The sequence below is a fragment of the Brachyhypopomus gauderio genome, chromosome 10 (assembly GCF_052324685.1).
Source record: "Brachyhypopomus gauderio isolate BG-103 chromosome 10, BGAUD_0.2, whole genome shotgun sequence".
Taxonomy (NCBI): Eukaryota; Metazoa; Chordata; class Actinopteri; order Gymnotiformes; family Hypopomidae; genus Brachyhypopomus; species Brachyhypopomus gauderio.
Genome location: NC_135220.1, coordinates 10928107 through 10955186, shown reverse-complemented (window position 1 = coordinate 10955186; position 27080 = coordinate 10928107). Strand labels below are relative to the sequence as shown.

General features: G+C 42.0%; 2 protein-coding genes and 1 pseudogene across 40 annotated transcripts in view; all 3 read right to left on the bottom strand.

Annotated features, from left to right (window-relative positions):
* Positions 1–27080, bottom strand: part of LOC143525424 (protocadherin gamma-C5-like) — a 186532-nt gene that overhangs the window by 34891 nt on the left and 124561 nt on the right. For 2 of the 39 annotated variants that reach the window (XM_077019370.1, XM_077019383.1), the window contains exon 1: positions 22320–26949. The exons of 31 other annotated variants lie outside the window; for them this stretch is intronic. In XM_077019370.1, the coding sequence (XP_076875485.1) occupies positions 22320–24698 (2379 nt within the window). In that variant the 5' untranslated portion in view covers positions 24699–26949. Of the gene's footprint in view, positions 1–10982; positions 13045–13901; positions 16535–18893; positions 21865–22319; positions 26950–27080 lie in introns of those variants that run through there. 6 more of the 39 variants (XM_077019349.1, XM_077019368.1, XM_077019353.1 and 3 more) reach the window with 3 other exon arrangements.
* Positions 2045–5070, bottom strand: LOC143525423 (protocadherin gamma-C5 pseudogene; annotated as a pseudogene).
* LOC143525426 (protocadherin gamma-A8-like) overlaps positions 6175–27080 on the bottom strand; it is a 32515-nt gene continuing 11609 nt past the window's right edge. The window contains exon 2 of the mRNA XM_077019396.1: positions 6175–6515. Coding sequence (XP_076875511.1) covers positions 6459–6515 — 57 coding nt within the window. The 3' untranslated portion in view covers positions 6175–6458. The remainder of the gene's footprint in view (positions 6516–27080) is intronic.

Sequence of the window (27080 nt, the reverse complement as noted above, 5' to 3'; positions counted from 1 at the left end):
TCTGTAAAATTGTGTAGCGTCGGTCCACTGGGGGCGGCGCTACTTCCCGTGAGCCCCCGCGGCTCCGTTATTGATACGCGTTATGTGTAAGTGTTATGACATGCTGTTGTTAATTATGTATTTGATTATATGTTTTGTTAGTTTAAGTCTCCCTGTATTAGTTTATGTAGTTGTACATTGTCTGAGTCTACCTACCGTGTTTGTGTAATGTTACAGTGCTAATGACCTGCCCTCATGTTTCACGTATTGTGTTTAATACGCGTGATTACGGCTTCATGCGTGATTATGTTGCTAAGGCAAAATAAAAGTGCATTGTTACCTTAAAATGTGGCAACCAATGATAATAATATAGATCATTGGTGGCAACAACTGGGAGGCCCTAGTGATGGCGACCTGCCAGTAATTTACTGTGAAGTTGGACTTTACAATCAAATACTGTAAAATAATAATGGTTATAATGTGTTCATCATAGAGATAAACAGTAAAACAGTTGTTTTTAAAATTATTCACCGTAAATAGGTTTATTTTTAAAAGTTGTTAATTTTACAGTGTATTATTGTAAGCTGTAAAGTCATTTTCCGTAAAAAGAACAGTTCTAAATGATGAAATTTACGGTTGTCAAAAAAGATACCGTAGTGTTTTTTACATTGTCACCGTTTTTTTTACGGTGAAGTTCTGGCAACCACAGCTGCCAGTCTTTTACCGTAAATTTAACAGATTTTTTTTACAGTGTAGCGTTACCTGCCATGAGCAATTCAGGACGACGGAATGCGGAAGTGTGAAAAGGGCCCAAACAAAAAGGCAATTCAGCAAAATGAGGCGTTCGCTTCATGACCCGTCACAACACGACGGACGAGTAGCAGCGTCATGTGAGTGCTGATTCACAAAATAAGCCTCTGGTACATTTAGAAATGACTTGTACATCAAGTCTAATGAATGCTGTACTCGCCCGACATAACTTAGCCAATCACAGCCAGCATGTGAACAAAAACAAGATATATACATTTACATTTACGGCATTTGGCAGACGCCCTTATCCAGAGCGACTTACATTTTTATCTCATTTTTATACAAGTGAGCAATCGAGGGCTAGGGCCTTGCTCAGGGGCACCTCAGTCATGGCCTCAGGTCTGGGAATCGAACCTGCGACCCTCTGGTCACAAGACCAGTTCCCTAACCGCCAAGCCATGACTGCCCTTATATACAGCTTTAATGAGTAATTATGTGGCTAACACCCATGTCAATGCTGAAAGAAGTTTTGCATTATCACAGAGCTGAAACAAATGTAATTAGCATAAAGCAGTACCTCTGGCATGTCAACACTGCTCACGTGAAAACGTCGTATGTGTAGCTGCAGTACAGAGCTGATCTTTGACTGCTGATGTCTTCTCTGTCTGTTATGTCCTTCTCAACTAGCTCCTCCTAAATCCAAACTGAATATACTGCTTGCCAGATTCAGATGCTGTCTGCAATTTATGGTCAGAAATATCTCAGATCTGTTCCAATACTCGGATCTCTGACTGTGTTCAACAATGGAACCTTCCTCTAATTCTTCCTGAATGGTGTAAGAAAGCAGCACCCAAGTTGGGGGGGGGGGGGGGGGTTAGATCTCCTTGGACAGATTAGTGTTCCATTGGTGAAGATTATGCCAAAGGCCAGTAACTTTTTTTTAAAGAAACAGCACAGCTTATATGCATATAAAAGTGGTGCTCAGTAGTTAGGAACTCTGTTGCGGGAGACTGCAAATAAATTCAAATTACTATATATATTGTTATAATCAAATAAATATTTTTATTGTAACTAGACTTTATTATTTATTATTATTATTATTATTACAGTAATATCTTGAATGGAATAAAATATATCTAAGTATCTAATATATCTAATATCTAGCTGCAGTCACGTTTGCCTGTGTATGCTCTCTGTACCTTATTGGCCTATATCTTCAGTCCCTGCTTTGACCAAAAGTCAGGTGCAGGCTGCAAACGCATTGAATAAATATATTTATATATTGCAAATGCACTTGTCAATACTGTTTATAAAAATCTTATTAATACATCAAAGTCATGAATATTTAATAATTTGGTGTCTATGAGAATGTTACAGAACCAAAATCACATTAAACACGAGTCTTCTAGTATGAAAATGTAGATAAAATGAGACACAACTAATTCAGGGACAGACATTTTACAGCCAGACCATGTTGAAAGACACTACAGAGTCTTCATGACTAGAGATTTAAAAGTTCTCAAAAAAAATTAATAGAGAAAAGCTCTCACCTGCTGACTCTCAAACGTCCAGGTGCTGTCTGGTAATGATGCGTCAAGCACATTGAGTGTGTTTGTAAAGTCTGTGGTGCTGCTGGGTTTAACGAGGGTGAAATCACTGAATTCTGACATTGGAGACAAGTAGGACCCGAAGGACTGACTCTGAGACATCATGTCTCCTCCCAGCACCTCCACGTACTTAATGGGTCCGTCAGTGTTGAGCTGGATCTGCAGGTTTCTGTTGGGGTTTTTGTATCCAGAATCGCTCCGTCTCATACAGCAGCTCGAACCACCTCTGCTGCCACGAGCGCATTTCACAAATAAGATGAAAAATGTCAACAAACACAACAAAGATACAGAAGCAAGAGAGATGATCAGATATAATGTGATTTTGCCACTTTTCTGATTGGGCTCCGTAGTTTTCTTACGAAAGTCTGACACAGGCTCATGAAAGCCGTCCTCTATCAGAATATCCACGGTGACTGTGGTGGACTGCACTGGTTCTCCGTTGTCCTTAATCTCTATCATCAGTCTCTGAGAGGAGTCATCCTGCTCGGAAACAGAGCGTTTAGTCCTCACCTCTCCCGTATGTAAATTCACACTGAACAGAGACGCGTCCGTGGACTCCGTTAGCCGGTAGGAGATATAAGCGTTATGGCCCGAGTCAGCGTCCACCGCTGTTACCTTAGTAACGAGGTGTCCTGCTTTAGCGTTGCGGGGCATCCTCTGATGAGAGATGGAGCCCATGACGGCGGAGGGGTAAATGACGGCGGGGACATTGTCGTTCTGGTCCAGAATAAAAATGTGGACCGTGGCGTTGCTGCTCAGAGATGGAGAGCCATGATCTTTTGCTTGTACCTGGATCTGAAACACTTTTATCTTCTCATAGTCGAAGGAGTGCATGGTGTAAATACTGCCGTTATCTGAGTTTACGTAGACGTAAGATGAAACAGGGACTTCCTGGTGTTTAGAATCCAAAATGGAGTAGGAGATTTTGGCATTCTGGTCCAGGTCTGGGTCTTGTGCAGATACTGAACACAGTATTGACCCGAGAGCAGCATTTTCCTTGATGTAAACTGTATAATATTTTTGAGAGAAAACCGGGGGATTGTCATTGACGTCAGCAATGCTAATTCTGACAATTTTTTGTGTCGATCGTGGCGGGGAACCCGAATCAATCGCGTTTAATTTGATCTCGTACTCTGGGTATTTCTCTCGATCTAGTGGGCCGTTTGTAACAAGTGCGTAATGATTGGATAAGGAAGGGTTAAGCTTGAACGGCGAATTAGACTCCAGCGTTAAATTTACTTTCCCGTTCTCTCCAGAATCGGTGTCCACTGTGCTAATCAGCGCAATCACAGTGTTTTTAGGAGAATTTTCCGGCACGGGACTGGAGAGCGATGTTATGACTATATCTGGGTCATTATCGTTAATATCGTTGATTTTAATTTTTACGCTGCAATGCCCTTCCATTTGCGGATTTCCTTTGTCCTTTGCTAGTACATCAAATTTGTGTAAATTAGTTTGTTCATAATCCAACGGCCCCTTTACACTAATCATACCAGTTTTGGTGTTGATGTCGAATATTTCCTTTATTGCATCAGATGTTTTATCTGCAAAAAAATACTCGATTTCTCCGTTTGGTCCTTCGTCTAAATCCACAGCGCTAACCCGCATAATGTCGTTACTAATGCGTTCATTTTCGTCTACAGTTGCCTCATAAAAAGACTTTTCAAATTGTGGTGCGTTGTCATTATTATCCAGGACTATAATAGTGATTTCTGAAGTGCCAGATCTCACAGGATTTCCACCGTCCACGGCCGTCAGTGTAAGTTTATGAATAGCCTGTTTTTCACGATCGAGAGGTTTGTCGAGTACTAACTCCGGTATTTTTATGCCATCTTGGGTTTTTACATTTAACACAAAATATTTGTTGCTTTCCAGGCTGTAGGACTGTAAAGAATTTGATCCTACGTCAGGATCCTCTGCATTATCGAGTAGGAATTTCGCACCAGGGTTTATAGATTCTGGAATGTTTAAAATACGCTCACTGGATTTAAAAAGAGGAGTATTGTCATTGATGTCTTGTATCTCAATCTCAACTCGATGTAACTGCAGCGGATTTTCAACAACTGCCTCAAGATGCAACAAACACGGCACGCTGTTCCCACAAAGACTTTCTCTGTCTATCCTTTCGTTTACAACGAGCTCGCCCTTATCCACAGTCACACTGAAGTACTGCTTACCCGATCCGGAGGCTATTCGCAATTTGCGATCTGTAAGGTCAAATAAATCCAAACCGAGGTCTTTAGCAAAATTCCCAACCACCGACCCAGACCGTAACTCCTCTGGGATGATGTAGCGAATCTGCGCTTCTATTGTATTCCATATCAGCATGAAATAACAGCAGTAAATCCTCCTCTTTAAAACGAACATCATTCCCAACATGGACCGCTAAACCATCCAACGTTCATCCAAATTTTCTTAAAGTCGCATTGTGTTTAAGGCAAGCACAGCGTCCAAATAAGCATTTTGAAGACATACTCTCATTTAGAGAAAGAGCCCGTTTCGTCGAAAAGCACTACTTCAGTCATTCCCTCAGCTCTGAGCACTGTACGATAGCACACGGGAGGGAGGGAGTAGATCTCTTTGTACAACCAAGCTCCTCATTGGAGCATCAGACATCAGTGAAGACCAGTCAGATTCTACCAGTATTTTAAAGGCATATACCACTTTCCATATGGGCTATAAAGGTATACAATGGAATCTGAAAAAAGGGAAAACCATATATAAACAACCATAAACAGTCTAAGTCATTCTTTTAAAGTAATATTAATAGTAATTGTATAAGTATTATTATTATTATTATTATTATTACTAATACGAATACGAATAAGGAATTATTATTATTATTATTATTATTATTATTATTATTATTATTATTATTATTAATTGTTTATTATGAATTTGGGACATGGTGCCCATACACGCCTTCTGTGGGCTGAATCTGGACTATATCTGCCTTCATGTGGCAATAGAGGGGAAACGCAGTAGTGGCATGAGCTCCGAAAAAGAAGAGGGGAGGGATTGTGTGTGTGTGTTTTTGTGTGTGTGTGTGTGTGTGTGTGTGTGTGTGTGTGTGAGAGAGAGAGAGAGAGAGCGAGTGAGAGAGATATAAATAAGATTCACTTTTCATTTATAAGAAATCATGTTAAACTGTTAAACAGCTTAATTTTATGTGCCTGTGTGTGTGTGTGTGTGTGTGTGTGTGTGTGTGTGTGTGTGTGTGTGTGTGTATAATGATTTAATGATAATGATTTTGGTCTAATTATCATTGAATATAAGAAAACTAATAAAATAATAAAAATGAATAGTTAATAGATAATAATATTACCCCAATCGGTAATTTGTGTCTTTGAACCTGTCCAATCCGCCTAGCAACAAGGGAACCAACCACGACACATCAAACCATAGGGCGATAACAGACTCCGGTCGGCGCTCGGCTGCATAACGGTGGAAGTATTTCAGCACTACAAGGGTGGACAGCGCCACACAGGCGGCGAGTTAGGGTTGCTACAAACACAGTATCACCGAACGCAACACCCAACAGACATATATCCGCTGTTATGTCAATCCCCCAGACCAACGTGACTATTTCAAATTAGTGTTGAAGAATTACAAAGGACAGAGAAATATTTCTATTTTGCCACAGATAAAAGAATAGTCACTGGGACCCAATCTCAGACTTGCAAATAGGTTCTAAAAAGATAAACTCCGAACACTTACCGTGCACTGTCTAAACAACGTTTATGCATTACCAAACCAGAAAACAGCACATCACATCAAAGGATAGTTTTTTGGTTATTTCCCACGTATTTACACTGGTCACTGTCTTTAACAATACATCTTTAATATCTATGTTTCATGTTTTTTTTTTTTTGAGTTACTGCAGTTGTAACCTCTAAACCATAAACCCTAACCCTAGTACATATGAATTACCACATTATATGTGACATACAGTGTGATGACTTTGTTGGGAATGAGAAGTTTAACTGATAAAAACGTGAACTGGTCGTCTGTAATCTGCTATAGAGAGATTATAGGTCGGGATATAGACAGCAGATATGTGCCCTGGACAACACATGTTAATTATTTACATGGCTCTATAAATAAACATCAATTGGCTGGACCTTATGCAAGATTTGGAGGTGTATGCAGTAGTAAATTATGAAATTTAAGAACTCTTACCTTGTTTGGAAAGGCACAGGTAATGGAGGGGTGCATGTAAAAAGGAGAGAAAGGAAGTTCTGTTAAGGCAGGGTAGACAGGCACAACATACCAGTGCCATTGTGAGAACGCTCACTATCAAAGACACTGTATCTCATGACTAATAATACTAATACTATAATAGTAATAATACCACACATACATGTCTATGAAATAAGTGTACAGGAACACCATGTGATGAAGACCTCTAGCAAACACAAGAGGGAGCATGAGAGCTTCAGACATTCTGCATGTGCGCATGTGCACTCCCGTGTAGGCAGGGAGAGAGAGAAGAAGAGAGGGAGGGGGGAGGAAGAGAGGAAGAGAGGGAGGGGGTGGAAGAGAGGAAGAGAGGGAGGGGGAGACATTGTCTAGGTTCTCTTAACGTCAACGGTGCTTTCTGTGGTACTGACTTCTCTCCCCCCACTTCACTGAGATAATGGAATAGTCTACATCATGACTCAGGCTGTTGTCATGGAAACACAGCCCATTTCTTGTTAATGCACCAAGGGTGGGTGGGTGTGTGTGTGTGTGTGTGTGTGTGAGAGAGAGAGAGAGAGAGAGAGAGAGAGAGAGAGAGAGAGAGAGAGAGAGAGAGAGAGAGATCTGTAGGTGGAGGGGGTGGTTTTGGTAAAATACAAACAAAGAAATTAAGCCAACTGAGATAAATGAGGATTCACAAGTGCTGCTTGGAAGGCATTTAAAAAACAACAACAACAAATACACTTAAGTCCTCTTATGTCATCATGTTCAGTTTTACCTCTTCTAAAATCCTTTTTAAAGACAACTGACAGATGGCAGTTCAGACAAAGGAAAGCAGCTAATGTGTGTGAGGATGACACATGTACTTCTCATATCTGTCTGTAATCAGCAGAGACACCAAGACAAGAATTCAAAACAAAGGATCCACCGCAGGCTAGAGAGGGTGAATTCACAACAAAGCGTCCACTGCAGAGGCCCCTCCCTCCTGGCCACATGGGCGCTCAACGCTGCTCAGCTGGTCGCTGGGTAGACAGTGAGACTCTGATTACACCCTTCAAGGTCTGAGCCCTAGTTGGTGATTTACTCACACATTTACCCACAGTTCTGCAACTTAAAAATGTAAAAGGTGGCAAAGGACTTTAAGGAAAATTTACTTTTGAAATATTTATAAAATAAGGGAAAATAAAATATATAAAATAGGAGACTGTGCAGAATATTTTAGGTGCTAAACACATATTTGGCTACAATATAACCAATATTTAAATAGCAATATCTGAAAGATTATAATATATTAATATATTTCATGTGATTATATGCAATGCAGATATTTACCTCCCCAAAAGAAACACAATTCTGTACTTCACAAGGAAGTTACATGTATTGCAGCACCAATAGGAAACAAATCACTACAGGCCTGTTAAAGGAAACAGAACCATGGACAGCACCCAGCCCACTGCAGCTGTTTTTCTGTAAACGCACTGCACATGAGGTGGTTGGTAAAGCAGGAGACTGCAGACAGAACGTCTTCACTGTCAAATATCATCACATCCATTCAGCTCCTAAACGCCTTACTGCAGCCACAAAGAAAACAGCAAACACATTTCTAAGACTGATGTATAACACTATAAAACTGAGCTACTCATGTCATTCAGAAGCAGTGTGTCTCTGTACTGTGATATCTCTGTACTCTCTTTGTTTGGACTGACTGAAACTAACACAACACTAAACTGGAAACTGAGCAGTAGCATCCACACATACAGAGAAGCAGTATGTCACGTTGAGTTATGATCCTCTGAGTAGAACCCTTGTGTATAGTGTATTTAAGCTGTAACCTGCACATTCCACTTTGCTATAACATCATAACCCATATACTATATGTCATATACTATAAAATGTCATGTTTCCTTGATAAGACCAGGAGAAAAGCAAATAACGCACACCCCACCTTACTAGCTACACACATCATATTGGAACATGTTATCTGTGTATAATTACACAGGGCCCCTTATTAATCTGTATTTTACACAGGTTAGTCTACCACATTCTAACCTTAGGGCCTCTGCTGGCATGATGCAATCTGGGTAACAAACTGTTCTCAACACAGTAGTGACACTGACATAATAGCAATGAAGAGGTGGAGGTCTGGTAACTGTGCAGTATTAGTGAGTATTAGTGAGTATTAGTGAGCAGTGTTACTGAGAATCACTGAGCAGTATTACAGAGTAATATTACAGAATGTGTGTCAGTGTCACTACTGGTTTGACAGTATTGTGACCCTAAAAAATATCCAGCCAACTGTAGACCTGAAGTCAGAACATAACTACTGATCACTGCAGTCCTGAAGTCAGAACATAACTACTGATCACTGCAGTCCTGGAGTCAGAACATAACTACTGATCACTGCAATCCTGGAGTCACAACATAACTACTGATCACTGCAGTCCTAAAGTCAGAACAAAACTACTGATCACTGCAGTCCTGAAGTCAGAACATAACTACTGATCACTGCAGTCGTGAGGCTAGAATATTATCACTGATAAAACTGCAGTCCTGAAGACAGAAAGTTACCCCTGCTGAGCTGTAGGATTGGATAATCCAAATTATGCAGGGCAATGTTCTGTACCTGTACTATTGCAGGGCTATATTCCTATATTCTGTAAATATACACATAGGTGTTTCCAGTAAGTAACAATGCTGTGATCATGTGGGTATAGAGTGTATATTCATCACTTACTCTAAGTGTCCTTTAGATAATGAAGCTGTGTCATAAAATACTGCATCATTATGCAAATAAACATACTGTTGTCATACTGCTGTAATTACGCCATTTAAATGTCTGAAAACTGTATGCAGAAATCAACCTGCAGCTAGTTTCATGAATGCTAAGACCAGTTGTGAACATCCCTTTCAGTTCTAAACAGCTGAATGTTCACCACTCTGTTCTAGTGCAGCAGCTGAATGTTCACCACTCTGTTCTAGTGCAGCAGCTGAATGTTCACCACTCTGTTCTAGTGCAGCAGCTGAATGTTCACCACTCTATTCTAGTGCAGCAGCTGAATGTTCACCACTCTGTTCTAGTGCAGCAGCTGAATGTTCACCACTCTGTTCTAGTGCAGCAGCTGTATTTTTAAACATCTCAACCCAAATACTCTGCAGCGTTTGCAGGGCCAAGGCAGCAGTGCTGGAAGTGTTTCCATAGCAACAAAAATCACCTGGCACCGATTCTTTGCATCAGGAAGTAGCAATGTACTGGGCGCAGAGACAAAATATAATAGCAGAACCACACAGCGATAATAACGGAGTAAACGTGAGAAAGGCAGACGGGTGTAAGGGCCGAGCCACGGTGTCCACGGTTCAGACCCGAGCCCGACTCCACGGTTCAGACCCTGACACACAGCTGTTCTGCAGCCTCTCGTGTTGCAGTACTGCCACTCCCTGTGACACACACACACACACACACACACACACACACACACACACACACACACACACACACACACACACACAGCTCCAAAGCAAAACGCTCACAGCCCTGGACGTCTAAATTCAAGGAAACAAAAACAACAGATTTTGAGGCCAAACGAGGCCATTTCATCGGCTGCTAGTCAACAAGACGTGCACAGTGAATCATAAACACAGCGTCAGTAATCGGGAGATGAAGTAACAAAGGAACATCTGCAAAACCTGCATGTCTCCTCCAGTACAGAAGACAAATGAAGACGCTTCTATCTTAAGACCAGAGGCACAAAGGCACAAAGGCGCATTATACATCTGTGTAATGGTGCAATGTCAGCGTTGTGTAACAGAGTCGCTGCCTGATAGAGAGAAAGGGAGACACTGAACTTATTTTTCTTATGTATTTTAATTTTGGTGTGCTGGCTAACCATCTGCTGTGTGGAGCCTACAACAGAACATCTTTATAGTCATGTTCCCGTTGGACTATATAATAACGCTGCTGTGCAAAAAACCACAGGGCCATTCCTGCAGTAGAGCAACTCGGAATATTAGAACAGTGCATGTGTGCGTGTGTGTGTGTGTGTGTGTGTACATGCGTGTGTGCATGCATTCGTGTCTCTGCATGTGCTGGAGTGTAAACTGGGTCAGTCTGCTCCAGTAAGATGATGGTGTGAGGCTACTGCTGCTCCATGAGTCCCACCCTCATTCTGCTACAATTAAACATACAGATCCTGTATAATGATGTGCATTACGGTAGAGCTGGTAGGTTAACACTTCTGTTAGTAATGCTCCTACCTGAACACAGCTGCTTATCAACGCGTATCTGTTGATTTGAGAAAAGAAGTACCAACACTACGCTACAGAATACTATGAATGCTAATAACAGAGACATAGCTTAACATGTCTGTGTTTGATTTAAAAGCCTCATCAAGCTGAATCATCCAGCTGAAAGTGGACAAACCAGAACAAGGGCTTGTGGGTAGTAACAGGGCTTGTGGGAAGAGGCCTCACCTCTGAGAGCAGCTCTGTGTCTGGCTGGCTACTCTCTCTCTGCACTGTGCCCACGTGACTCTCTCTCCCCAGCGTGCTCTGGCTGTACGGCCTGACAAACTTCATGTCACTCGTCCTGGAGTCTGTGGTCCCGCACACCTCATAATTATACATGCGCTGCAGAGTGGCGTCAGCGTAGCCCGGCGGGTAATACGGGATCACTGGAAGGTTCGCCGCACATTTATAGAACAGTCGTTTCTGCCTCCACCGGTAGATTTTCACTGATGTTATGGCAATTAATGAGAAGATGAAGAGTACAGACACTGCAGCAAGAGCCAAGACTAAATAAAATGTCATATTGTCATTGTAGTCTTTGTCAGGGCTGAAGTCCGTGAATTCTGAGAGCACTTCAGGAAAACTGTCAGCCACAGCTACATTAATGTTGACTACAGCTGAGCGAGAGGGCTGTCCGTTATCCTCCACAACAACAGTGAGCTTTTGTTTCACAGCATCTTTATCAGTCACCTGGCGCACAGTTCGTATCTCTCCGTTCTGTGGACCCACTTCAAACAGAGCCCTGTCTGTGGCTTTCTGGAGTTTGTAGGAGAGCCAGGCGTTCTGTCCAGAGTCCACATCAACAGCCACCACTTTAGTGACAAGATAGCCCACATCTGCTGAACGAGGCACAATCTCAGCCACCAGAGAGCCGCCAGTCTGTACTGGGTAGAGAACCTGAGGTGCGTTGTCATTCTGATCTTGAATAAACACATTGAGTGTTGCACTGCTGGACATGGGAGGTGAGCCTCCATCTTGGGCTCTGACTAGGATTTTGAATGATTTTAACTGCTCAAAATCAAACGATTTAACCGCATAAATTTCACCACTGTCTGCATTTATGGAGATGTACGATGCCAGTGGTGCTCCATTCAAATTCCCATCTACAAGGAAATAAGAAACCACGGCGTTCATTCCCCAGTCATCATCGGATGCTTTTACCGTGAGGACAGGCATGGAGGCAGCATTATTCTCAACAATATATGCATCATAGCTTTCCTTTTCAAACTGAGGTGCATGATCATTTACATCTGATATCTTTATGGAAAGCAGTTCTCTCCTTGAAAGAGGTGGCACGCCTGCGTCTATGGCAGTGATGGTTATGTTATATTCAGGGGTGTGTTCCCTATCCAGTGCTGAATCTATCACTAGATTATAGTAATTCGTCAAGGATGAGACAATTTTGAAAGGAGAGTTAAGGTCAATAGAACACGTGACTCTGCCATTGTCACCCGAGTCAAGGTCTTGGACGTTAATCATGGCTATAACAGTACCTAGTGCTGCGTCTTCCGACACAGCACTAGAGAAAGACATGATTATTATTTTCGGAGCATTATCGTTTACATCTAAAACATCAATGAGTATTTCACTCGTGTCCGTCAGTCCTCCGTTGTCTGTAGCTTTCACTTTGATGCTAAACTGCTTGTGTTTTTCGTAATCTACGTTTCCAATTACTTTAACTTCACCAGATTGCGAGTCGATTGAAAACAGAGCTTTTACACTTTCAGGAACATGGTCGAAATAATACTGTATATCGCGGCTTGACTCGTCTGCGTCCGTTGCACTGACGGTTGATACTACTGTACCTATCGCTGCATTTTCAGATACAGAAGCTTTATATGATCTCTGACTGAACACCGGGGCATTGTCGTTGACATCTAGGACTACAACACTGATTTTCACAACAGCAGACCTTTGAGGTTTTCCTCCGTCGTATGCAGTCAGCGTCAAAGTATGGCGCGTTTCCTTTTCTCTGTCCAGTGCAGTTTGGAGAATCATTTCCAAATTTTTACTACCGTCCACACCGTTTTGAACATTCAAATGAAAATGATCGGTAGGGTGTAACGTATATTTCTGTAAAGAGTTTATACCAACATCGGCATCTGTCGCGCTCGCTAAAGAAAATCGTGCGCCTGGAGCGGCCACCTCGCTGATTTCCAGAGTAATGTCGCTCTTAGGAAACACGGGGCTGTTGTCATTAATGTCTAATATATCTACGGTAATGCGATACAGCTCCATTGGGCTGTCTAGGATCACCTCAAAACTGACACTACAGGCGGACGTTTCTGCACACATCTGCTCTCGGTCCATCGTCTCCTTCACGACGAGCTGCCCGTTTTCTCGGTCCAGTCCCACGTACTCACTGCCACCCGCGGCGAACACGCGAGCCTTCCCTGTTGTGAGTCGTTTCGGTTCGAGGCCCAGGTCCGTCGCAAGGCTTCCAACAAAGGACCCAACTGGCATTTCTTCGGGAATGGAATAGCGAATCTGTGCAGTCGCGACATTAGCAAACAACGCCAGAACAAATACTCTCCACAGTCGCCTTGTGTTTGCTCGTAGCCAGCGTTTTCCTCCCGTCTCCATTTTAAATGACGAAAAGCCCCCAAAATGAAATAAAAACAATATAGTACTAGAATGATACGTTTAGAAAATTCGTTCACGTTATCATGTACTTTGATTATATTAAAAACAAGGTTCATGGAAGAATGAAGTAGATGTCCACAGAGCATAAGATTAATGGAGCTCAGATTTATTCATGCTGCCTTTTGCAGTAGGATTCGTCAAAAGAAAAAAATAGGAGCAATAGGGCATGCAATCAACAGCGGCGCCTACAGTTCACATTGAGTATTACAGTGATGGCCCAACATTGTTCTTTATAATTAAAGTAAGGAAAGTATATCCAGATCATAATAAAAATACACCACAGTCATAAAAACAAACCTTGGACAATATCAGATCAGTGATATGATTTCAGTCAGAAAAACTTGGAAAGATGATATTAGAAGTTTCTTTCTTGAATTTAAACAAAGCAAAAATAACAATAACACCCCCCCCCCCCAATTATAACTTTGAGCTAGTAACAGGGCTTGTGGGAAGAGGCCTCACCTCTGAGAGCAGCTCCGTGTCTGGCTGGCTACTCTCTCTCTGCACTGTGCCCACGTGACTCTCTCTCCCCAGCGTGCTCTGGCTGTACGGCCTGACAAACTTCATGTCACTCGTCCTGGAGTCTGTGGTCCCGCACACCTCATAATTATACATGCGCTGCAGAGTGGCGTCAGCGTAGCCCGGCGGGTAATACGGGATCACAGGAAGGTTCGCCGCACATTTATAGAACAGTCGTTTCTGCCTCCACCGGTAGATTTTCACTGATGTTATGGCAATTAAGGAGAAGATGAAGAGTACAGACACTGCAGCAAGAGCCAAGACTAAATAAAATGTCATATTGTCATTGTAGTCTTTGACAGGGCTGAAGTCTGTGAACTCCGAGAGCACTTCAGGAAAACTGTCAGCCACAGCTACATTAATGTTGACTACAGCTGAGCGAGAGGGCTGTCCGTTATCCTCCACAACAACAGTGAGCTTTTGTTTCACAGCATCTTTATCAGTCACCTGGCGCACAGTTCGTATCTCTCCGTTCTGTGGACCCACTTCAAACAGAGCCCTGTCTGTGGCTTTCTGGAGTTTGTAGGAGAGCCAGGCGTTCTGTCCAGAGTCCACATCAACAGCCACCACTTTAGTGACAAGATAGCCCACATCTGCTGAACGAGGCACAATCTCAGCCACCAGAGAGCCGCCAGTCTGTACTGGGTAGAGAACCTGAGGTGCGTTGTCATTCTGATCTTGGACTGTAATTTTAACTGTTACGTTACTACAGAGTGGAGGGGAACCCCCGTCCTGCGCTTTTACACGGAAGTGAAAGTCCTTTAACTGCTCATAATCAAAAGAGCGCACAGCACTAATGACTCCACTGTCTGCACTGACTGACACATATGATGCCACATGAACTCCATTTACAGTTCCGTCTTCTAGAATGTATGACACACGAGCGTTCTGATTGGAGTCAGGGTCACTGGCCTTCACTGTGAATACAGAGAGACCTGGTGTGTTGTTCTCAACTACATACGCCTCATAGTTATTCCTCTCAAAGACCGGTGCGTTGTCGTTCACATCTGATATGTGTAAATGGAGAGAAGCACTGCTGGAGAGGGAGGGAACCCCTTCATCAGAACACAACACAGTGATGTTGTACTCAGACTCTCTCTCCCTATCCAGGTCCTGCTCTGTGCGCAGGCTAAAGAAATTACTGGATGAGGAGATGATGGTAAATGGGACGCTGTCACTAATGGTGCAGTGAACTTTACCATTTGCACCTGAATCTGGATCACTGACTTTCATCATAACAACAACAGTTCCAGCCTTAGATTCCTCAGATATAGAATTAGACATTGACAGAATGCTGATGGCTGGTGTATTATCATTAATGTCTAACACATCAACAATTAACTTACAGGAGTCTGAGAGGCCTCCTTGGTCTTTTGCTTGAATTTCAAGCTGGTAGTGACTTGCTTTTTCAAAGTCAACATGACCGTTTAACATGACCTCTCCACTGTCCTGATTGACAATAAACAAATCCGACAAACTATCCATAGTTTTTGACATGTAATATGATATTCGACCGTTTGGGCCCTCATCTGCATCAGAAGCGCTTACGGTGATTAATTTTGCTCCCTTTGCTGCGTTTTCTGATAATGTAGCGCGATACACTTTCTGCTTAAATACGGGCGCGTTATCATTAACATCCAACACGGTAACATGTATTTTTACTGACCCAGACATCACCGGTTCACCTCCATCAGCCGCTGTTAATATCAAAGTAAACCGCTCTTGTTTTTCTCTGTCAAGCGATCTTTGTAAAATCATTTCCACGCTCTTATCGCCGTCTGCCTGACTTTGTAATTCAAGAACAAAATGGTCAGACGGTTTAAGCGAATAGCTCTGAAGCCCATTGGTACCGACGTCCACGTCTATTGCTCTCTCTAACATGAACCTGGCGCCCGGAACCGCGGACTCGCTTATTTCAAAGCTAATTTCCTCCGTCTGGAAATGTGGCGCATTATCGTTTATATCCGTGATTTCGATCGTAATTGTGTACAATTCCATCGGATTCTCCATAATCATTTGAAGATGTAAAGCACATGGCGTCGCTTTTACACAAAGACTTTCACGATCTATCTTTTCTTTAACGAGGAGACTGCCTTTCTCTTTATTCATTTCGATGTATTCCGTGTTGTCCTCGGTGAAGATGCGCGCTTTACCAGATTTTAGTCTTTTTAAATCCAAACCCAAATCCTGAGCAACATTTCCAATGATCGATCCTTTGGGCATTTCCTCGGCGATGGAATAACTCACCTGCCCATACACACAGTGAGGGAAAAGGACCGTAACAAACAATACCGTGTTCCATGTCACCATATCGGACATTTTCTTGATAACAGAGATGCCCAGAGATAATTTAGTCATCCAACCTTGCTGTCATAGAATCAGTAAACATCCAACGTGAAATTCCTCCTTGATTTTTAGGTGAAATATGCCGATAAACTCGCGCTTTCACCTCGGAATGTAACTAGAATAGAGAGAAAAAGCGTCCTCTCAATGTTTCTGACACTGCGGGTTGCTGCGTATGGTTATGAGAGCAGAAAACAGACCTGAACCTTCGTTGACGAACAGCGGCCCTCTGAGTCACGAGCAAGAATTACAAACAGGTTTCAAATACTGCAAACTGTAACGAACGAATCGCTGCCAGGACATTTTTTTTAGAAATTTGTAAATGATTAATATAAATAACATATTCCTATTTCATTATTAAAAATATGTTGAATTAATATTATTTTTTAATGTGATAGTTTTTTTTTCACAGACCTACTTTAATACAGTGTTAAAACTGAAAAGACTGTTTAGAATGCTCAGTTGATTAAGGACTGTTGACCTACAGTTATGTTGAAATGACGCTGTGTTGATTGTTTTGATGAAGATTTGACCGTTTTTTGCAGCTGCTAAGACCCTATACAGTGGTCCTTTATAGCACATTTTTTAAAAACACTATCCCATGTAGCCTATCTATTGACCTGGTGCACTAGACCATAAGCACATTCTCTGCCTTACATTCATTTAGAAATTCTTTAACACACTTTTTGCAAAACATGAAACACAGTTCTTTAAATAAGGCACAACATTCAAAAGTGAAAACCATGTGTTTCTTTTAGAAAACACTGCCACGCAACTGCTACACTCACCTATCAAAATCCACACCCAGTTCTCACACGTTACAACACTTCAAGCTAATTATTACAAATCTTTAGACATCAAAGCCTAATCCCTTTAAAGAGGCCACAAGTTGCAAATCTTGGTTTGCACATCAATAAAGTCCAATGCTGCATAGAGAGGATGATGAAGAGTATGAGAATGAGGACGAGGATGAGCAACCATAATGGATGAGATCAGAGCCACTCTGGATGACCATGTGGTCAAGCATGGTTTGGGTTTTCTGGAGGCCAAGGGTCCAACCTTATCTGTGCTGCTACACTTTAGCATCATCCAGACATTTCAAAATGAGAATGGATATGTAGACCTGTCCTCTATACATGCTACATCATGTTTTTGCACTACTAGACTACACCTTTTTGGGGGAGGAAGACGGCTATCCACCTCAGAATAGAAACAGATCATCATCAATATGGTCTGAGCAAACAACTGCATATGTTTCTGACAACTACAACAGCACATCATTACTGACAACGTCACCATCAGAAACATCCATTCAGTGAGTCTATCCGGACTGGGCACAAGTATTCTCTGCTATCCACTCACTAATACTGTAGTTCAGTGTCCTGTGCCACACAACACTGACAACATTATGCCTATTTAATACTGTCCTCCAATATTGTAATGAACATCATAGGACACTGTACCAATGTCAGAGTCACTGTCAGCATGGCAGCATCACACAATGTGTGCAGCCATTATCAAGAATGGTGGTGTTCATCATCATGACACTCTTGGTCCCTACAACACTGTGCACATCATCACCTTCTCCAACACAGAGCACAACACATTCATTCTCCATCACCAGGGGGATGAACCAGAACAGTCCAGGTTTGTTGTCATCTGGGACAACACAAGTTTGCCCCGGGCTGCTCAAGTACAAACTGGTTCACTGAACAGCCATGATTTGTTGTGATTCACCTCCACCAAACTCTCCATTGCTGTTGAGTTCTTTTTGACATGGAGGTGGTTGCCAACCACACCGATGTAAATCCATTCGGCAGGTGATGGAGGAAGGTTGAGGTGACGTAGATGAGGAGCATGAGAGAGGTGGAGACGTCCCTCAACAAGGTCCTTCACCCGCTGTCTGGCCAGAGAGGACTGTGATGTTGAGGAGATCTTGTAGCAATACCCAAAAGTGAGACAAGATGCCCCCTTATTTAGTATGCTGGAGTTACACACCTAATTGTTTTTTTGTTTTTCTTTTTTTGTCATTTTTGTTGTCCATTTGTTTAAAGTTTATACAGCATGTGTTGCTGTAGTGTTCATGTAAAACCAAAAATACCTTCCCCTTGTAATTGCGTTTTACTTTATGATGTAAATGGACTGAATATGCAGAAATAACCTCTACATTTGTGAATATTCATATATATGTGTGAGACCTCTGACAGACCTTCACAGCAGACTACAAACTAAACACTCAAACACATGGTAGTAGTGTTTTCCATTTGTCACAACAGTGTGTAGTTGTCGTGTGGGAAAGGATGCTCATCTGATATTTGTAGAGTTTGGATGCAATAATATGGTTTTGGCAAGAGTTAAAAGACTTTGGGTTGAAGTGTTTGCTTTTTCCAAAAGTGTGAGATGTTTTACCTGTTGTGTGTGTGGCATTGGGGGCTTTGTGTTAAGTTTTGAAAAAGAGACATACTTTCAGAAATTAGGTCTTTGGGTCTGCAAAAAACTGTAAAATTCAGATTGAATTTAGAATAATCAGACTTTTTTGTTTTACAAAGACCCATCAAGTAACACGCCATTATAGACGAAGGATTCTCTTACCAATTCTGGTGAATCCTGATCTTCCAGGAAGTTGTTTTCTTTTACTGCATGCTGCAAAGTGCCTGTGAAACTTTGATCCACCACTAAAACCTTCTGGCCTCCAAGTGTAGAATATTTACAGTCACTTTTCCTGGAGTCAGTCGTCATGCACACGTCATAATTATACATGTGGGGCAGAGTTCCAGTAACTCCTGTGTCTGTGTAACCAGGTGGATAGTACGGAATAACTGGGAGATTGGACTGATAGAAGATGCGGGATTGTCTCCATCTGTAGATCTTCACTGATATTATAACAACTAAACACGTGATGAAAAGGAATGACACTGCCGCTAACGCTAAAACTAAATAAAATGTCAGGTCATCATTATATGTTTTTCCGTGTGTGAAGTCCGTGAATTCCGAGAGCACTTCAGGAAAACTGTCAGCCACAGCTACATTAATGTTGACTACAGCTGAGCGAGAGGGCTGTCCGTTATCCTCCACAACAACAGTGAGCTTTTGTTTCACAGCATCTTTATCAGTCACCTGGCGCACAGTTCGTATCTCTCCGTTCTGTGGACCCACTTCAAACAGAGCCCTGTCTGTGGCTTTCTGGAGTTTGTAGGAGAGCCAGGCGTTCTGTCCAGAGTCCACATCAACAGCCACCACTTTAGTGACAAGATAGCCCACATCTGCTGAACGAGGCACAATCTCAGCCACCAGAGAGCCGCCAGTCTGTACTGGGTAGAGAACCTGAGGTGCGTTGTCATTCTGATCTTGGATTGTAATTTTAACTGTTACGTTACTACAGAGTGGAGGGGAACCCCCGTCCTGCGCTTTTACACGGAAGTGAAAGTCCTTTAACTGCTCATAATCAAAAGAGCGCACAGCACTAATGACTCCACTGTCTGCACTGACTGACACATATGACGCCACATGAACTCCATTTACAGTTCCGTCTTCTAGAATGTATGACACACGAGCGTTCTGATTGGAGTCAGGGTCACTGGCCTTCACTGTGAATACAGAGAGACCTGGTGTGTTGTTCTCAACTACATACGCCTCATAGTTATTCCTCTCAAAGACCGGTGCGTTGTCGTTCACATCTGATATGTGTAAATGGAGAGAAGCACTGCTGGAGAGGGAGGGAACCCCTTCATCAGAACACAACACAGTGATGTTGTACTCAGACTCTCTCTCCCTATCCAGGTCCTGCTCTGTGCGCAGGCTAAAGAAATTGCTGGAGGGGGAGATGATGGTAAATGGGATACTGTCACTAATGGTGCAGTGAATCTGACCATTTACTCCTGAATCTGGATCATTTACATTAATCATAGCTACAACAGTTCCAGCCTTAGATTCCTCAGATATAGAATTAGACATTGACAGAATGCTGATGGCTGGTGTATTATCATTAATGTCTAACACATCAACAATTAACTTACAGGAGTCTGAGAGGCCTCCTTGGTCTTTTGCTTGAATTTCAAGCTGGTAGTGACTTGCTTTTTCAAAGTCAACATGACCGTTTAACATGACCTCCCCACTGTCCTGATTGACAATAAACAAATCCGACAAACTATCCATAGTTTTTGACATGTAATATGATATTCGACCGTTTGGGCCCTCATCTGCATCAGAAGCGCTTACGGTGATTAATTTTGCTCCCTTTGCTGCGTTTTCTGATAATGTAGCGCGATACACTTTCTGCTTAAATACGGGCGCGTTATCATTAGCATCCAACACGGTAACATGTATTTTTACTGACCCAGACATCACCGGTTCACCTCCATCAGCCGCTGTTAATATCAAAGTAAACCGCTCTTGTTTTTCTCTGTCAAGCGGTCTTTGTAAAATCATTTCCACGCTCTTATCGCCGTCTGCCTGACTTTGTAATTCAAGAACAAAATGGTCAGACGGTTTAAGCGAATAGCTCTGAAGCCCATTGGTACCGACGTCCACGTCTATTGCTCTCTCTAGCATGAACCTGGCGCCCGGAACCGCGGACTCGCTTATTTCAAAGCTAATTTCCTCCGTCTGGAAATGTGGCGCATTATCGTTTATATCCGTGATTTCGATCGTAATTGTGTACAATTCCATCGGATTCTCCATAATCATTTGAAGATGTAAAGCACATGGCGTCGCTTTTACACAAAGACTTTCTCGATCTATCTTTTCTTTAACGAGGAGACTGCCTTTCTCTTTATTCATTTCGATGTATTCCGAGCTGTCCACCGTGTAGATACGCGCTTTACCAGATTTTAGTCTTTTTAAATCCAAACCCAAATCCTGAGCAACATTTCCAATGATCGATCCTTTGGGCATTTCCTCGGCGATGGAATAACTCACCTGCCCATACACACAGTGAGGGAAAAGGACCGTAACAAACAATACCGTGTTCCATGTCACCATATCGGACATTTTCTTGACAGCAGAGATGCCAAGAGATAATTTAGTCATCCAGCTTTGCTCTCCTTGCAATCAATAAAAATCCAACTTGAGATTCGTCTTCAGTTCTTAGAAACAGAGGAGGATAAAACGCGCCTAACCCCGATGCAGTAAAACCGATAGAATCCGTTTCTTTCTTACACGTCTGATACTGTGGTTTGTGTCTGAGATCTACGCACGCACACACGGAGCTTCGTTGATCAACAGCGGCCCTCTGAGTCAACATTAAGAATTACAAAACAAGTTAAAATATTGTAAGCCAGAATTAAACAAAATCACGTTTACTGTATTTAATGAATGCGTTAATTAATGACAAATTATATTGATTGTTTTGACAGTCCTACTTAGTGATTAAACCAAATACTCTTCGCTTCAGTCCCTGACGAACAGTCGCTGTCCAGCTGCTTTAGTGCTGAAATAAGCCAGTTTGGATTATTGAGGAGCATTTTAGAAAATAAACTTTAAATTATTACTAAATCTCTATTAAATTCCCGTTGGACACAACTGCGCAACTCAATGTTAACCAATGTCTGTCCCACAAAATAAAATAGGTCGACCTTAGAGCACAATTTTAGCTGAATTTCATTATTATTATTATTATTATTATTATTATTATTATTATTGAATATTCTGTCAGGCATGTTTTTTAATTGACAGCATTAATAAGTATATATACCTTATTCACAAATAAGGCTTAATATATGTTCAAACCTCTAAAAAGTATATGTGTATTATTCTCATCTATATTTTGACTATTTGAACATCCCTGTTCAATGTCCAGATGATCACTTCCCTACATAACACGTGTCCATACTAAAATGATATATAAGAACACTGGAACATAGACAAAACTATGAGTAACATGAAAATTACCAAATTATATTTGAATTCATCATGCAAAAATACAAAAAAAGAATTATTAGTTTATTTATTTTTTTTTGCCAGAAGAAAATTTTTGTTAACTAGTGCATCAAGTATTCAGGGGAAAGGGGAATCTCTTACCGTTCCTGCTGAATCCTGCTCTTCCAGGAAGTTATTGTCTTTCAGTGCATGAGACAACGTCCCATTGAAACTTTGATCCATGACTAAAACCTTCTGGCCTCCAAGTGTAGAATATTTACAGTCACTTTTCCTGGAGTCAGTCGTCATGCACATGTCATAATTATAAATGTGGGGCAGAGTTCCAGTAACTCCTGTGTCTGTGTAACCAGGTGGATAGTACGGAATAACTGGGAGATTGGACTGATAGAAGATGCGGGATTGTCTCCATCTGTAGATCTTCACTGATATTATAACAACTAAACATGTGATGAAAAGGAATGACACTGCCGCTAACGCTAAAACTAAATAAAATGTCAGGTCATCATTATATGTTTTTCCGTGCGTAAAGTCCGTGAATTCCGAGAGCACTTCAGGAAAACTGTCAGCCACAGCTACATTAATGTTGACTACAGCTGAGCGAGAGGGCTGTCCGTTATCCTCCACAACAACAGTGAGCTTTTGTTTCACAGCATCTTTATCAGTCACCTGGCGCACAGTTCGTATCTCTCCGTTCTGTGGACCCACTTCAAACAGAGCCCTGTCTGTGGCTTTCTGGAGTTTGTAGGAGAGCCAGGCGTTCTGTCCAGAGTCCACATCAACAGCCACCACTTTAGTGACAAGATAGCCCACATCTGCTGAACGAGGCACAATCTCAGCCACCAGAGAGCCGCCAGTCTGTACTGGGTAGAGAACCTGAGGTGCGTTGTCATTCTGATCTTGGACTGTAATTTTAACTGTTACGTTACTACAGAGTGGAGGGGAACCCCCATCCTGCGCTTTTACACGGAAGTGAAAGTCCTTTAACTGCTCGTAATCAAAAGAGCGCACAGCACTAATGACTCCACTGTCTGCACTGACTGACACATATGATGACACATGAACTCCATTTACAGTTCCGTCTTCTAGAATGTATGACACACGAGCGTTCTGATTGGAGTCAGGGTCACTGGCCTTCACTGTGAATACAGAGAGACCTGGTGTGTTGTTCTCAACTACATACGCCTCATAGTTATTCCTCTCAAAGACCGGTGCGTTGTCATTCACATCTGATATGTGTAAATGAAGAGAAGCACTGCTGGAGAGGGAGGGAACCCCTTCATCAGAACACAACACAGTGATGTTGTACTCAGACTCTCTCTCCCTATCCAGGTCCTGCTCTGTGCGCAGGGTAAATATATTGCTAGAAGGGGACATGATAACAAAGGGAAGATTTTCACTAATGGTGCACTGAACTTGACCATTGGAAGATGCATCAGGATCATTTACTTTTATCATAGCCACAACAGTGCCAGCAGGAGACTCTTCTGATATGGAGCTAGACATGGACAGAACAGTGATAGCTGGTGTATTATCATTTATGTCCAATACATCAATTATTATCTTGCATGAGTCTGAGAGTCCCCCTTGGTCCCTTGCTTGAACATCCAGAAGATAATTGCTTAGTTTTTCATAGTCAATCTGTCCATTTAATGTTACTTCACCACTGTGTTGGTTTATAATAAATACATCTTTAACATCATTCTCTGTGTTTGTAATATAATATGTCACCAATCCGTTAGATCCTTCATCTGCATCAGAAGCGCTTACAGTTGTAAGTTTGGAACCCTTTTGTGAATTCTCTACTACTGAGGTTTTATATACTTTATGTATAAAGGCAGGAGCGTTATCATTAGCATCCAGAACCGAAACATGTATTTGTATAGTTCCAGATAACGCTGGTTCACCTCCATCCATAGCTGTCAAAAGCAAAGTAAATCGTTCTTCTCTCTCTCTATCGAGCGGTTTTTGCAACACCATCTCTACGTTGTTACCACCATCTACGTGAGTTTGCAGTTCGAGAATAAAATGTTCAGTGGGCTGTAGTGTGTATTTCTGAAGCCCGTTGCTTCCTACGTCCGCATCCACGGCTTTCTCTAACATGAATTTTGCTCCCGTCGCAGCTGATTCGCTAATGTCAAACCGAATGTGATTGTTCTGAAAAGCGGGAGCATTATCGTTTATATCCGTGATTTCGACTGTAATTGTATAAAGTTCCATCGGGCTGTCAAGAATCATTTGGAGATGTAAAGCGCACGGTGTTGTTTTAGCACACAGAGACTCACGATCTATTTTTTCTTTTATCAGAAGCCTACCTTTCTCTTTATTGAGTTCAATGTACTCCGTATTGTCCCCGGAAAATATTCGGGCTTTGCCAGTTGTAAGTCTTTTTAAATCTAATCCCAAATCCTGCGCAATATTTCCAACTATGGAGCCTTTCGCCATTTCCTCCGGAATGGAATAGCTGAGCTGCCCGAGCACGCAGCGAGAAGAAAGGACGAAGAACAACACCGCGAGACACATCACTGCCGCAGAGATTCTCTAGTCTGTGCAGAAAATTTCTAAAAATAACACGTATCCGGTTTATAATCCTCAAAATCAGCAGTCTTCAAGCGTAAATCCGGACTTGATTGGTCTCAGAACTATTGGGATTTAAATCCACTAAGAAACCAGCTCCACGGAAAACCGCGACGGAGAAGCTTTTCTTTCTCTGACTGTTCTGGATGCGCTGGGTGAGTCAAATACTTATTTAACAGCTCCGCGCGTCGTCAATAAACAGCGGCCCTCTGAGTCACAACTGAGAATTACACATCATCTTCCAATATGAAACGACATGCACCGCAGCAAATAACAACAATGCAACTAAAACATAAATATTTTCAAATTGGCAAACATTTAAACAAGAAATCGTCACGTCAGAACTGAAGTTTGTAACATAATTTAGTCTCACGTTGAACCAGAAACGAAAATCATCAAATACAATATTTTGCAGGGCTACCACCTGAAAATGTGAAATCGCATTAAAAAATTGTCACCTAGCAGTTATCTTATTTCGGGAAAAGCCAGCAAATTAGTGAGGTGTGAAATTACCTTTCTCTGCGCAGGACTTGTGAGTTAGTCCTGAAATGTTCAAGTCAAATTCAATATCAATGAAGACAGACGAGATATGTTCAAGTTTGCAAAATTATAAAACGTCAAAACGATCCTATCTGTAGCGAACTCACTAAAATGTAATCTATTTTTGAACAAGCAAAGAGAAACGTGTTAAAAGCAACACACTCCTAATATTGGCATGCAAATGCATACACTGTTAAAAAGACAGTATTGTAACCTATAACTACGTTTTTGAAAGGAAAAATGTAGCCTGATATTTTACAAGACGATAACAAAAGTCAGTTTAACATAAATCACTGGCACATAACGTTTTACAGCACTGTCCACAACTAGCGGTCCTGAAAATATCCGAACCATTCTTGACATATTGAGATGTCACATTTGCTTTGGAAATCTGACCTATTTAATACATTTAAATCATTTGGTTCGAAGTATTTCGCGTCTGCAGTAGAAAACAAAAACCGTTACATAAAAAATGCCTCTAAAATATTAATGAGCAGGACATATGTCTGAGCATGGGCAGTCATGGGCAGTCATGGTCTGGTGATAGGGAACTGGTCTTGTGACCGAAGGGTCGTGGGTTCGATTCCCAGGCCTGTGGCCGTGACTGTGGTGCCATTGAGCAAGGCACCTAACCCCAACTGCTCCCCGAGTGCCGAGCTAGGGCTGCTCACTGCTCTGGGCACGTGTGCACCACGGCCCTCTAATAATCACTAGTGTAGGTGTGTGTGTGTGTGTGTGTCTTCTAACAGCACAGATGGGTAAAAACTGGAGGACAAATTTAGATTGCAGTGAAAAAAATCACAATTGACAAAATATGGCACATTTACATATTAATTTATGTAATTATTAATGTAGCCAGACAGTGTCAAAATGACCCGATGTTGCCATGTACTGCCTGTTCTTGTATAACAGATGTTCCATCCCTTGCTGAAACAGGTTAAAAGTAGTTAAATGTGATCTGCTATTAGCTAGGAGGAATCAACTGGACTCTTATGAACTAGTCTCGTATCACAATATTTTTAGGAATGTGTCACGTAGGGCTACGCCCCCCTCACTTATCTATCACTCCGGTGTCCCTGTTCCTCGTGTCTGTGTGGTTCCTTGCCCGTTATTCCCGCCTTGCTTGTCTTTTTCTATGGTTTCCACCCTGTCTGCCATGCCCGTGTTCTCATTGTATTCAGCAGTGTCTAGTTTAGTCCAGTGTACTTATTGCCCTGTGATTCCCTAGCCCGTTGTCGGATATTCGTGGTTGGTTCTATGGTGGATTAATGTTCGATTGTGATTTGGTATTCTTATGATTCTATGTTCTGTCATCACTGCCTTGTGGAAATTGCTGTCCCTGTTGTTTGCGCTTTGTTCTGTGTTTCCCTGCTTTGCTTTGTCGTCGTCTGTTTTGTCATGCCCATGTATCTGTCTCATCTGGATGGCTCACCCATTATGACCCCTGCCTGTTACGACTACGAATATGGAATTCCCTGTAATAGATCTCGCTCTCTTCAGTGTGTGTGTCCTTTCCCTCGCTCCGCAGCATACGCTGCGTTACAGAATGACATTTAGGAAGAAATATACCGTTTGAATCAAACTACTTATTAAGTGTAGTTCACATCTAATGAACCTTAGAAGATGTGGATTTCGGCTATTGTGTAACGAGCTTGAGGAACGTTTATATAAACTTCTTTAAAACCTCTACCATCTCTCTGACATGACCATCTCTAACATCTCTTGCACCCCCATTCCCCCACCCCCTTTCAAAAAAAGCTAAACAAAAACAAAACCACAAAATGCATG